Below are 11,974 nucleotides of genomic sequence, written 5' to 3'. Positions count from 1 at the left end.
ATCTCCCGAAGGGAAAGAAAATAATTGGGTGCAAATGGGTATTTGCAAAGAAAGAAGGATTTTCTAACCAAGAAGATGTTCGCTACAAAGCAAGATTGGTGGCCAAAGGATATGCTCAGAAGGAGGGAATTGATTAGAATGAAGTATTTTCTCCAGTTGTAAAATATTCCTCCATTAGAATTATGTTGGCTTTGGTAGCATAGTTGGATTTGGAACTAGTTCAGATGGATGTAAAAACTGCATTTTTACATGGAAACTTGGAGGAGAAAATCTACATGAATCAGCCAGAAGGATTCAAAGTTGCTGGAAAAGAAATATGGTATGCAAACTTGAAAAATTATTGTACGGATTGAAACAATCTTCTAGACAATGGTATAAGCGATTTGACAAGTTTATGTTGCGGCAAGGGTACAAGAGAAGCAAATACGATCATTGTGTGTATTTGCGCAAACTTAGTGATGGTTCCTTTGTATATCTTCTCCTATATGTTGATGATATGTTGATAACTTCCAAGAATTCGGAAGAAATTGATAAGTTGAAGATTCAACTAAAGGAGGAGTTCGAGATGAAGGATCTGGGAGAGGCAAAAAAAATTCTTGGCATGGAGATAATAAGAGATAGACATTCAAAGAAACTCTGTTTATCTCAGAAAGAATATTTGAAGAGAGTACTACAGCGTTTTGGCATAGATAAGAAGACTAAGCCAATTAGTACGCCACTTGCTCCCCATTTTAAGCTAAGTACTACTATGTCGCCAAAGGATGAAACTGAACAGGAGTATATGTCAAGGGTACCATACGCAAATGCTGTTGGTAGCTTGATGTATGCAATGGTTTGTACGAGACCTGACATTTCACAAGCCGTTGGAGTTATTAGCAGATATATGCATAATCCAGGAAAGGAGCATTGGCAAGCTGTGAAATGGATTCTACGGTATATTCATAGTACTATAGATGTTGGGTTAGTTTTTGAGCAGGAAGGCAATCGGTCTGTAGTTGGATATTGTGACTCAGATTTTGCGGGTGATTTGGACAAACGAAGGTCAACTACTGGTTTTGTGTTTACTTTTGCAAAGGCACCAGTTAGTTGGAAGTCTACTTTGCAGTCAACAGTTGCTTTGTCTACAACAGAGGCAGAGTACATGGCTATTACAGAGGCTGTGAAGGAGGTAATTTGGCTTCAGGGGTTGCTAAAGGAGCTTGGTATTGAACAAAAATATTATAATTTTTTGTGATAGTCAAAGTGCTATTCAATTAGCGAAGAACCAAGTTTATCATGCAAGGACGAAACACATTGATGTTCGGTATCATTTCGTACGAGAAATCACAGAAGAAGGTGGAGTCACGGTGAAGAAAATTCATACTACGGAGAACCCTGCTGATATGCTGACAAAAGTGGTGACTGCGGTCAAGTTTCAACATTGTTTTGATTTGATCAACATTGTTGAACACTAAAGATTGAAGATGAAGACACAACCAAAATTTGTTATTGAGAGAAAATTGAAGATGTAGAATTTTGCCAAGGTGGAGATTTGTTGAAATTGTCAAAAGTCCCACATCGGTGGATGACAATTTTGAATGGGAATTTCACCCTATAAAAGGAGGCCTAATATTTAGGATTTAAAATACACCTCTCATTTTGCCTTTTTTATCTTCTTAAGGCATTTGTATCTTCTCTCTTTAGTATTATTTCACTTGTAATTTTGGAGTGGAATAAAATATTGATTGTGTCCGAGGAAGTAGGCAAAACTGGCCGAACCTCGTAAATTCTGGTGTTCTTTTATTGTTGTCTTATTGTCTTGTTTATTATTTAGTGGTTGTCATAATTTTTGGTATAGTAGTTGTAACTCATTCACACTATATACATTTGGCTCCCGCAACAAATCGCGAAACCAAAATTTTCACTAAGGAGATTCAAAAATATAAAGAAATAAATACATGAAAAATTAAGGAGTTTCAGCATCTAATATATATACATAAAAAATAATCTTGACCTTATATATGTAGTATAATGTTTCGACGAAAGAGATTAAAATGAACCCGCACCACCTAGAAATTTAATTAGAACAAGTTCTGAAAAACTTTCTTGATGGTTTTTAAGAAAATTCCACAAACATATGAGCCCTTAAAAACTATCATCATGTTTCAAAGTAGGGACATGGAGGTAAATCGTAGGTGCTATTGCAGGGTGATTTACACCAAATAAGATTTTTCGTGTCACCGAATAGATTTTAACCCCATTAAGATAAGTCTTGGGAAAATAACCTCCGCATCAATATTTGGAAGCACGCTCCTGGCGATAGCAGGTTCTAATCGTCAGAATTTTTTAGTATTTGTGGCTGAAGAATTCTGGCGATCTTGCACAGACAAAAAATATGCGGGGGCTAATAAATCAACATATTCTTTACCGGGGACAAATTGTGCGATTTCATGGCTATTGACGGTAGCGAAGCCAGAATTTTTACCAAGGGGTATCAAAATATAAAAAAATAAATACACCAAAAAATCATAGTAAATATACATATCATCCTGAATGTGGATCATAGCAACCGTGACAAGCAAATTGCTCTCTTTTTCCACGGCAGCAGCGAGAATGTGGATCAATGGAGAGCGCATCACAGACTTGACCCATATCATCCTGAACTGTAGTAGTTCTACAGGTATATCTTTCTTGAAGACTTACATTCTTCCTGATAGCGGATACTGTATAAGAAAATTGAAGTATGAAGAAAAGAAATACCAACAAGGACAATGCTATCAATTTGATGGGAGTGATAACAAATGGAGATTTTGACATTTTCGCGTTCAAATTGGAAGTGTCTGCTATGGACTCCCAAGTTGTGTCCAGTCAGGTTCCGTTAAGAAACACACTGTATAAATTTTGGATCATCTTTAGTCATTATAAAAACAAAAGTGACACTTGTCCCAAGAGGAAGAGGAGACAAAGTTAAAGCCTTGTCAACAAAAGTGAAACCTTGTCAACTTAAAGCCTCCACATACTAGAACTCTATCTCCTCCTCGTTTGTCGGTTTCTGGCCTTCATGTTAGGATTATGGCTGACACTATTTCTCCATACAAGAAAATCCAGATTCGGAGAGATGACGTTGTATGTATCACTTCTTTTTTCTTCATCAGAAATTAATTAATGAAAATTGTTTTTAATCATTTGGGTGATCATATAGTGCATTCATTTGATTCTGGCTACAAAGTACTTATTCCTAAAAAAAGATTGCATTTTTTTCACACATGAAACTGCAGGTGTCAATTGATGTAGCTATGGTTAGTGTGTTTCTTCCTTTTCTTTGTAAATTTCAGTTTGTACCAGGGAAAAGTGGGGTTAGATGCTGCAGAAGCATAACATATGATGGATGGTCTTGATCGGCAAGGAGCTGTCGAAGATATTCAGGCTTCTGTTAACTGGCTTAAATCTAATCGTTCCAACAAGGTACTTGGTAATTCTTTTCTGCTTCTGTTTTGAGCCATTCTTTGTATAATGTCCACTATTCTTCAATAGCATATCTTTATTTCATCCTCCTCATGCATGGTACCTATTTGATTGCCTCAATTAGTGAAGCTGGAACAATTTAAGAGTATTTTGTTCCTCGAGTCAAGTGAAAAGAGATGTCTTGAGCAATCAAAAGCACTTTGTTAAATAGTTTTCAGTCTTATCGCATCTTGATTTAGCTATGCTTGTATATGGCCCACCATCTTAACTCAGAGACTTTTAAAGACTAAAATGGCACTCATCAGTCAACAGCTAAGCAAGTAAGCTACACTTTGTGCTTAGCAAGCCGTATGACTGGCTCACTTAGTTTGTGAGCTAATTAGTTCAGTAGCAGATCGACGATTATAGTCTCAGGTTTCTGTAGAACCTCTGCTTCCAGTCGAACATTGATATATGTGTAAATATTGAGTATAAATAAGGTTATATACATGTTCCAGGACCTGTATTTGAACCTCATAATCGGCAGCATCGAAATTCTAGATCCACGGTTGAACCTCAGATTGGTTTGCTTACTTTAGAAGGAGGCTGCCGTGTCACAACTGAGGTCTGCTAATTTCTTTTCTCTAAATAATTCAGATAGTACATTCTGATTTTTATGTTGCGATAATTTAGTGTTCATCTTCATTACCTGGCTCAATAATCCAAATTGTGAGATATTCTCAATAGAAGAAATAAGGCTGTCGAGCAGGTTTTAAATCCCAAATCTTCTTCTTCTATAAAATATTTCAATCATAAAATAGTCAACTACAAAGAGAAACTAGCAGCAGCCCATTTAGATCAAATAACAACATAATGTCATATTGCACAATTAATACAAACCTAAAAGAACAACCCTAATAAATTCAATTAACTCAGTATTTATTTCGATAACATCAATAGAAGCACGTTTAAAATCAAAGAAATTTCCAACTTACTTGTATTGCTGCACTGTTGACCGTGCGAGTTCTGTTCTTTAAGCTACGTCCGAAGCCATAATTCTTTTACTCTGAAAACTGGCGAGAAATGGAGAGGGTGGTTTTTTTTTTTTGCCTAAGGGCTAATATATAAATAAAATCCCAAAAATGGGTCCAATGCTTACAAGATGTCCAAACCAAAAACCAAAATAGAAGTTGCATGAAGCTACTAGCTATTAAAAAAGATAGAAAAGCTAAAATCTAATTAACTAACTATTACAACATGATAAGTTGAATGCTTCCTTCTCCTATTAGTGTATGTGAATCCAATTGTCATTGGCAAATACCAAGCAGCACCTATCAAGCTCTCACCAGGCGCCAGGGTATATTGTCCATAGTCTAAAATGAATTCCAAACATCTCCACCGCAGAGTTGAAGTCCGCATCGTCCTCCAAGTGTCGCTACTATATGATCTCCATATGCAGTGGATTGATTTTGTTCAAGTATTAATCATGTGCTCACTCATCAAGATTAATATGTAGAAGAGGAGCCTGGCTTTAGGCAGACTTTGCAAGGCAAAAGCCAGGCTTGAGCTGGCTTTAGGCAGGCTTTACAAGGCAAAGGCCAGGCATGCGGTGGCTTTAGGCAGGCTTTGCAAGGCAAAAGCCAGGCATGAGCTGGCTTTAGGCAGGCCAAAGGCCAGGCGTGAGCTGGCTTTAGGCAGGCTTTACAAGGCAAAAGCCAGGCGTGAGCTGGCTTTAGCCAGACTTTACAAGGCAAAAGCCCGGCTTTATAAGGCAAAAGCCAGGCATGAGCTGGCTTTAGGCTGGCTTTACAAGGCAAAAGCCAGGAATGATCTGGTTTTAAGAAGACTTTGCAAGGCAAAGGCCAGCCTGTGCCTTTTTGTGATCTTGTAAGCTCAGATCCTTCCCTACTAGAACCTTTAATGTAGACATCATTCAAAATATTGCTAAGCCATCCTCAGATTAAGCTTGAAAGTATGCTAATACCACTGAGAAATGATTCAACAATCTCCAAAAATACCATATGATGGGTTCAGCATCTTCCTTAGCATTTGGACATATCAGTTTCAGAGTCCAATCTTGTGAAGCCATCAGTCTGGGGTTCTTCTCTTTGCTATCCTAATTCTAAGGTTAGGTGATTGAGATTTGTCTAGATTGATCAACCTCCTCCCTGCACTAGGCAGTTCAGAGAATGAATGAAACTCAGATGTACCTGCAAAAGAGAACACAATGCTAGCTATAAAATCCGCCACTGAGTTACCTTCTCTGAACACATGTTGAAAGATCACATTGAAGTTGTCCTTCATCTCTATAATTTTCTTCACATCCCGTGCAATTACCCAAGGAGGATCCCATTCCCTTCTATCGCCTTCTTCATCACCAATGAATCAGTCTCCAGTATGAGAGGGTGAAAATCATGCTCCACACAATATTCCAACCCTTGAAGAATAGCCTTAGCTTCAGCCATCACATTAGTTGTAACTCCCAGGTCTACTGCCCTAGCATACACCACATCACCTTCATCATCCCTCACACAAAAGCCTAGGGAGCTAGGTCCAGGATTGCCCTTTGAAGCTCCATCAGTATTACATTTGTACCAACTATGATAAGGAAGCTGCCATGTTACTCTTGTAGTGATCAATATAGGTTTATATCCTTCAAAGTATTGAATCATGTCTGGCCATAACAATGGAATATTAGGGATCCAAGCATACCTCACTCTTCCCAGTTGATGCAATGTCCTATTTATCTCATGAATCACCCTATTTGTGGACATTGAACCACCATGTTTACCTGCATTTCTTCTCTTCCACAGCTTTCAAGTGATGATAGCTGGTACTTCTTGAAATAGTGGCTTTAATTTCGGACAACACTGAGCATACCACCAATGCCTTATAATCTGCTTCAATTGAATCAATTGCACAGAAATTCCAGTAGCCCCCATGAACAAGTTCCATACCTTAGAAGCAGTAGGACTTGTGACAAATATATGCTCAATGGATTCCTCTTGGGGCTGCTGACAACACCAACACCTAGACATCACCATTTGCCCTTGCCTCCTCCACATGTCATCGATGGCTATTTTATGCCTCCACAATCTCCAGAAGAAGAAGGATATCTTGAATGGCAAACCTTTAATCCACATTAACTTGAATTCCTAATTAGGATCTGCCCTATGCCTTAGTATTTGCCAAGCACTGTTAACACTGAACTTGCTTGAAGGAGTTGGCATCCAGTATGGCTTATCCCAATATCCCTCACTACCTTCATAGTGCACATTTAGCCTTATATGTTCTGCAATTTCCTCATTGAAAGTTTGATCTAGCAACTGATCATCCCATGTTTCCCCTTGCCGTAGTTCTGCCACCTCCTGAAGACCTTCATTGATTGGAAAGTCTTCAGGCAATACATGATAAAGTGCACCCAATCCAGTCCAATTTTCATGCCAAATATTAGTTGTTCCACTCTTCAGTTCCCATACGATCTCATGTTCTACTTCTTCCCTAGCATTCAGCATTTGTCTCCAAACATGAGACCCTTCCCTAAAACGCACCACAGTTGGTGGCTCCTTCTTGCAATACTTATTCCACATGAAATTAGACCACAAATATTTTGTGGTCCTAAACCTCTATCATAGTTTAGCAAACAGTGCCCTTGAGACATCATTTAAGGACCTAAAACCTATCCCCCTTCCTCTTTAGGAAGGCAAAGATTTTTTCATGAAGCCCAGTGTCTGCTTCTCCCTTCTTCCTTTGTGCTCCAAAAGAACCTAGCAAAAGTTTTATGTAGATGCCCCAGGATGCTGTTTGGTGGATCAAGGACTGATAACATGTGAACTGGCATACTTTGCAACACACTAGAGATGAATGTTGCCTTTCCTCCAAATGACAACAGTTTTCCTTTCCATGAATGCAATTTAGCCTTCACCTTCTTGATAAGCTCCTCATAATAGTCCTTCCTCCTTCTAGTGTAAAAAATAGGACACCCTAGATATGTGAAGGGGAATTTACCTCTTGCAAATCCTGTAATAGCTCCAACTGCCTGAAACAATCCATTAGCAACCTTTGAATACATGTAGTATGAACTCTTATCTTTGTTGATCATCTGACCTGATATCTTCTCATAGTTCCCCAACACTGCCATAATCTTGCTCAAAGAGGGAGGATGAGCAGATGCAAAGATTATCGTATCATCAGCATACGCCAAGTGGTTTAAAGAATCAGACCACTTAGGCATTCCAAATCCCACAAATGACTTGTCTTCAAAAAGCTTATTCAAAGACCTGGAAAGTACCTCAGCTGACAGAATGAACAATGTTGGAGATAGGGGATCCCCTTGTTTCACACCCCTTTGTCGACTTAAAGAACCCTGAGGACTGCCCATCCACCAATACTGAATACCAGTTATTTGACATCAAGTTCCACACCATGTTGTGGAAGTGTTCAGAAAATCCCATCTTCCTTAGCACATGCAATAAGTACTTCCATGAGACCCTATCATAGGCCTTAGCCATATCAAGCTTGATCACCACATTAGCTGGCTTTACCCTTAACATTATGTTAGTGACAATTTCTTGAGTCAATAAGATATTCTCAAATATACTCCTACCCTTTACAAATCCGGATTGATTAGGAGCTATTAGAGATGGCAAAAAAATCTCCAATCTGTCATGTAACACCCTAGACAAAACCTTGTTAATGAAGTTGCTCAAACTAATAGGTCTTAAGTCATAGAAGGTCTCGACTCTAGGTTTCTTGGGCAGCAACACTAGATTGGTGTGAGTGATGGATTTAGGAAATGCAGCTCCTCCATAGAAGTGTAGCACCATGTTGTGTATATCAGCACCAATAATATCCCAGCATGTTTGATAAAATAAGCCAGTGAATCCATCAGGGCCACTAGTACTCTCCCCACTAAGCTCAAAAACTGCTGCCCTTACTTCTTCAATTGTTGGCAATCTGCTAAGTTCCAAATTCTGATCCATAGTGACCATTGAAGGTACATTATTGAGCAAGGGAAATTCAGAAGCATCACCTTCATTTGTGAACTGTTTTTGATAGAAGTCCACTACAGCTGTAGCTAATTGCTCCTGGTCTTCAATCCATATCCCACTACCACTTTTGATCCTCTTCAGTTGCAATTTTTTCTTTTGCCATTGACATGGTTGTGAAAGAAACTTGTATTCCTATCTCCTTCAGCAAACCAATTCATCCCAAATTTTTGCTTCCAATACTGCTCCTCAATATTCAAGTATTTCTTCAATTCAGATTGAGCTTTTTGAAGCACAATCCTATTCTCAGTTGTAGGCTCTTCTTCAAACAACATCTCTTTCACCCTAACAATGTCCTTCAAAATAGCCAGTTGCTTGAAGATATCACCAAATATTTCCCTATTCTATTTTGAGAGTGCTGCCTTCACCCTTTTGATATTCTGCTTGAACATCAGAAACGGATCCCCTATGAAATCAGCTTCCCAATTCTGCCTTACCACATCCATAAATGTAGCATGCTTTGTCCAATTCTGCCTCACCACATCCTTATTCTTGAAGGTTGTGGTGGATCTTTACTCTGATTCTTCTTAGTTTTTTTTACCTCCTTTAGCACTAGTTGTGGGTGATAAATCCCCTTCCATAGCCACTTGTTTGAAGTTTTCGGCAGTTGATTCATCATCTCCTTCATCCTCCATTGGATTTTGTCTCAATAAGTCTTCATCAATTGGTGTCATATTGTGTGTAACTAAACCATGTAAATGTTGCAGAGGAGTCTTAGTTAGAACATTAAGATGTAGTTGCATGGTTTGATCAGTGCTAGATTCCATAGGCACTTCCTCTATTTCCCCGGATGCTCTTGGAACAATTGCCAGCTCATCAGCCTGTTCATACTCCTTGAATTGTAGTTCATGGACATACGCCGGAACACCATCTACATAGGCCAAAATATCTCCAATGGCTCTAAGGTTGGGGTTTACTGTAGCTGCCTCATCAGGTGAGCCTGGCTTTAGTCCCGGCGTCGCCAGCCTATCGCCAGGTGAGCCTGGCTTTAGGCCTGGCATCGCCAGCCTATCGCCAGGTGAGCCTGACTTTAGGCCTGGCGTCGCCAGCCTATTGCCAGGTGAGCTTGGATTGTTGTCCTTCTTCACCTTGTCTTCTATTGTCTTTGTTTTGCCCAGCTGATCATTCTTAACCTTAACTGCATCGCTCCATAAGACCTTTGTAGAGTTTACCTCATCAAGATCCTTCATCCGCTCAGAATCTTTAAAAGTTTGAGATGGAATTGCATGACAAGATTGGTTTGTGATCACATTGAGCTGTTTTAGCTCCTTTTTGCTAGTCCCAAACCTTCTATGAACCCAGTCGATTGTGGACTGAACCCCAGAAGGAGTAGGACCATATTTAGAACTGAAGAATGGTTTTCCCCCACCAAAACTAGTTGGTTGTTCTCGTTTATATCACTTTGTTCCTCCTCTAATACTGCAAATTTATTCCTTGTTTGAACCTTATTTGTCTGATCTTCTTCGACCTCCATCAGTGCAAAGTTATTGTACACCTGCTGTACACTAGCATTCACTGGCATGATTGCATTGCTAGTTTTCCCTTGTACCTGGGTTTTGTTATTTTTGTTGGTCCCCGATTATGCCGAACTTCCTTCCACTGTGCACCTACGTTCCCGACTACTTTTCCACTCGTGAAAATCATTAAAGGGGTAATGTGATTTTTGGTTTTTCCTTGTTCATCAGCAGCAGAATTCCAGTTGTTCAACTCAGCAAGATCATTCATTTTCTTGCTGCTTCTATTCTCAATAAGCTCGGGGTGCAAATGCCAACATTTAATTTTATCATGTCTTTGTAGTTTACACTCCTTACAATATTTTGGTAGCATGTCATACTGAATTCTCACCCATTCTGTTCGAACACCACCAGAAGCTTCATCATCAATATCCAATCGCACCTTTTTAGGTAGTTCGGCCAACAAATCGACAAGAACTTTTACTCTTGCGCAACTCGGCCTAGTTTTGTTTGCAGTTGCCGTGTCAAGACACACTGGCCTTCCCACAGCTGTAGCCAAAGAAAATAGAGTTTCCTTTACAAAAAAGGTAGGCAGCAGTCCAGGAAAAGAAATCCACGCCATCACCATCGGAGTTTCTTCACCCGCCTTAAATTTTGCATCGTAGATAAGAGTACGCAATTGGTATTCGTACCCATCTTTGGCTTTGATTTAGTACGTACTCTTCGATGTGAAATCGAGGAAATCTTGCCATAGAGTTAATCTAATTAACACATGACAATCTCTAAGGAATCCGGTATTAGACTCACCTTTGATACCACATTGAGTTGGAATTATTCGGTGAAGCTCGTGAATCTCCGGAGAACCATATAAAAGCTTGCCAATGACAGCATATTGGAGGCCTTCAATCACGTTCATTCTATCTACTTCTGCCTCTGTGAATTTAACCACTGGTTGGCCATTCAAATACACTGCTCGTCGCAGTGGAATGGGTTGAATTGAAGCTGCAGCAGTAGCCATCGCTGGAGGATTTAAAGAATTTGGTTTCAAAATCTTCGAGTAATCTAGAGGAGTTGGGTTGGAGTTAGTTGTTGTATGTTGTTGTGCAACGCTGGGGGAGGGGCAGACCAGCCGGAAAAGCTGGTTGGTCGTCGGTCATTGTGGCCATTGAAGCCTAAAGCTCCAGCTTTGTCCGCGATGAACAGTGATGAAGTCACTGTTAACGGTACTGTTTGGCACTGTTCACTGCTACAGTGACGACGGACACTTAGAGTTATGGAGAGAGTGGTTTGGACCGGTGCAAAGCATTTTTTTCTAAAAATGGGTAATTTTGTAAATAACTCAACTTTAAACTCTTCATTTTACCCATTTTACCCTTAATTAGAAGATTTTATAACCACACAAATGTCATGACCCCTTAAGCTTTTACCCCTTAAGCTTTTAAGACCACAAGTTTCAAAAGTTTTTTTCTTTCTTAGACTCTATACCTAATCAAACTACCTCATCTAAATTGAAATGGAAAGAATATTAGTTTTTTGATACGCGCTCATTACTATCCGTGAGCACCTAATTGTGTGACACTATCTCGATTTATATGGCATAATTTAGATTTTGAAAGTCAATATTTTTAAATTTGACTGTAAATTCGAACATAGAATTTTTAAATTCTTTGAATTTTTTTAAACATATTTATAAACTATATAAAAGTATTATAATTCACAAAATTAACATTCTTTTTTTTTTGGTAGGAATTTTACTAATTATGTAACGCCCCGATTTGTCATTTTGAGAATTGACGTCCCCTTCAGCAGCTTAAGGTCCCGAACAACTTTGTAATGTGCATTATGACTTGCGTGTATGGTCGAGTTTGGTTTTCGGATGATACGGAACTAAATTGAATGAACAATTATTATTTTTGAAGCTTAAATGAAAAGAGTTGACTGGATTTGGACTTTTGAGCAAACGACTCCTGAATGGAATTTTGATGATGGCAATAGCTTCGTATGATGATTTTGGACTTAGGAGTGTATCCGGATATTTATTTGGAAGTC

At 39.1% G+C, this 11,974-nt stretch overlaps 1 protein-coding gene across 1 annotated transcript; it reads right to left on the bottom strand.

Moving 5' to 3' along the window:
• Positions 1-2,523: 2,523 nt before the first annotated feature.
• Positions 2,524-6,378, bottom strand: LOC142167870 (uncharacterized). The gene is made up of 4 exons (XM_075228194.1): positions 6,215-6,378; positions 5,761-6,021; positions 5,634-5,686; positions 2,524-2,702 (listed from the first exon to the last, which is right to left on the bottom strand). The coding sequence occupies exons 1-4, from the start codon at positions 6,376-6,378 to the stop codon at positions 2,524-2,526; spliced, it is 657 nt and encodes a 218-aa protein (XP_075084295.1).
• Between the last annotated feature and the right edge of the window lie 5,596 nt (positions 6,379-11,974).

The sequence above is a fragment of the Nicotiana tabacum genome, chromosome 2 (genome assembly GCF_000715075.1).
Source record: "Nicotiana tabacum cultivar K326 chromosome 2, ASM71507v2, whole genome shotgun sequence".
Classification (NCBI taxonomy): Eukaryota; Viridiplantae; Streptophyta; class Magnoliopsida; order Solanales; family Solanaceae; genus Nicotiana; species Nicotiana tabacum.
The sequence above is the reverse complement of the archived record's forward strand: the minus strand, read 5'-3'. Positions and strand labels throughout refer to the sequence as shown.

Coding starts and splice junctions, on each gene's coding strand:
- LOC142167870 (XM_075228194.1), bottom strand. CDS start 6,378: ATGGAACTTGTTCATGGGGGCTACTGGAATTTCTGTGCAATTGATTCA. Junction 5,687..5,760: donor GGGAATGGGATCCTCCTTGG/GTAATTGCACGG, acceptor ACATGTGTTCAG/AGAAGGTAACTCAGTGGCGG. Junction 2,703..5,633: donor CATTGTGTTCTCTTTTGCAG/GTACATCTGAGT, acceptor TTTCTTATACAG/TATCCGCTATCAGGAAGAAT.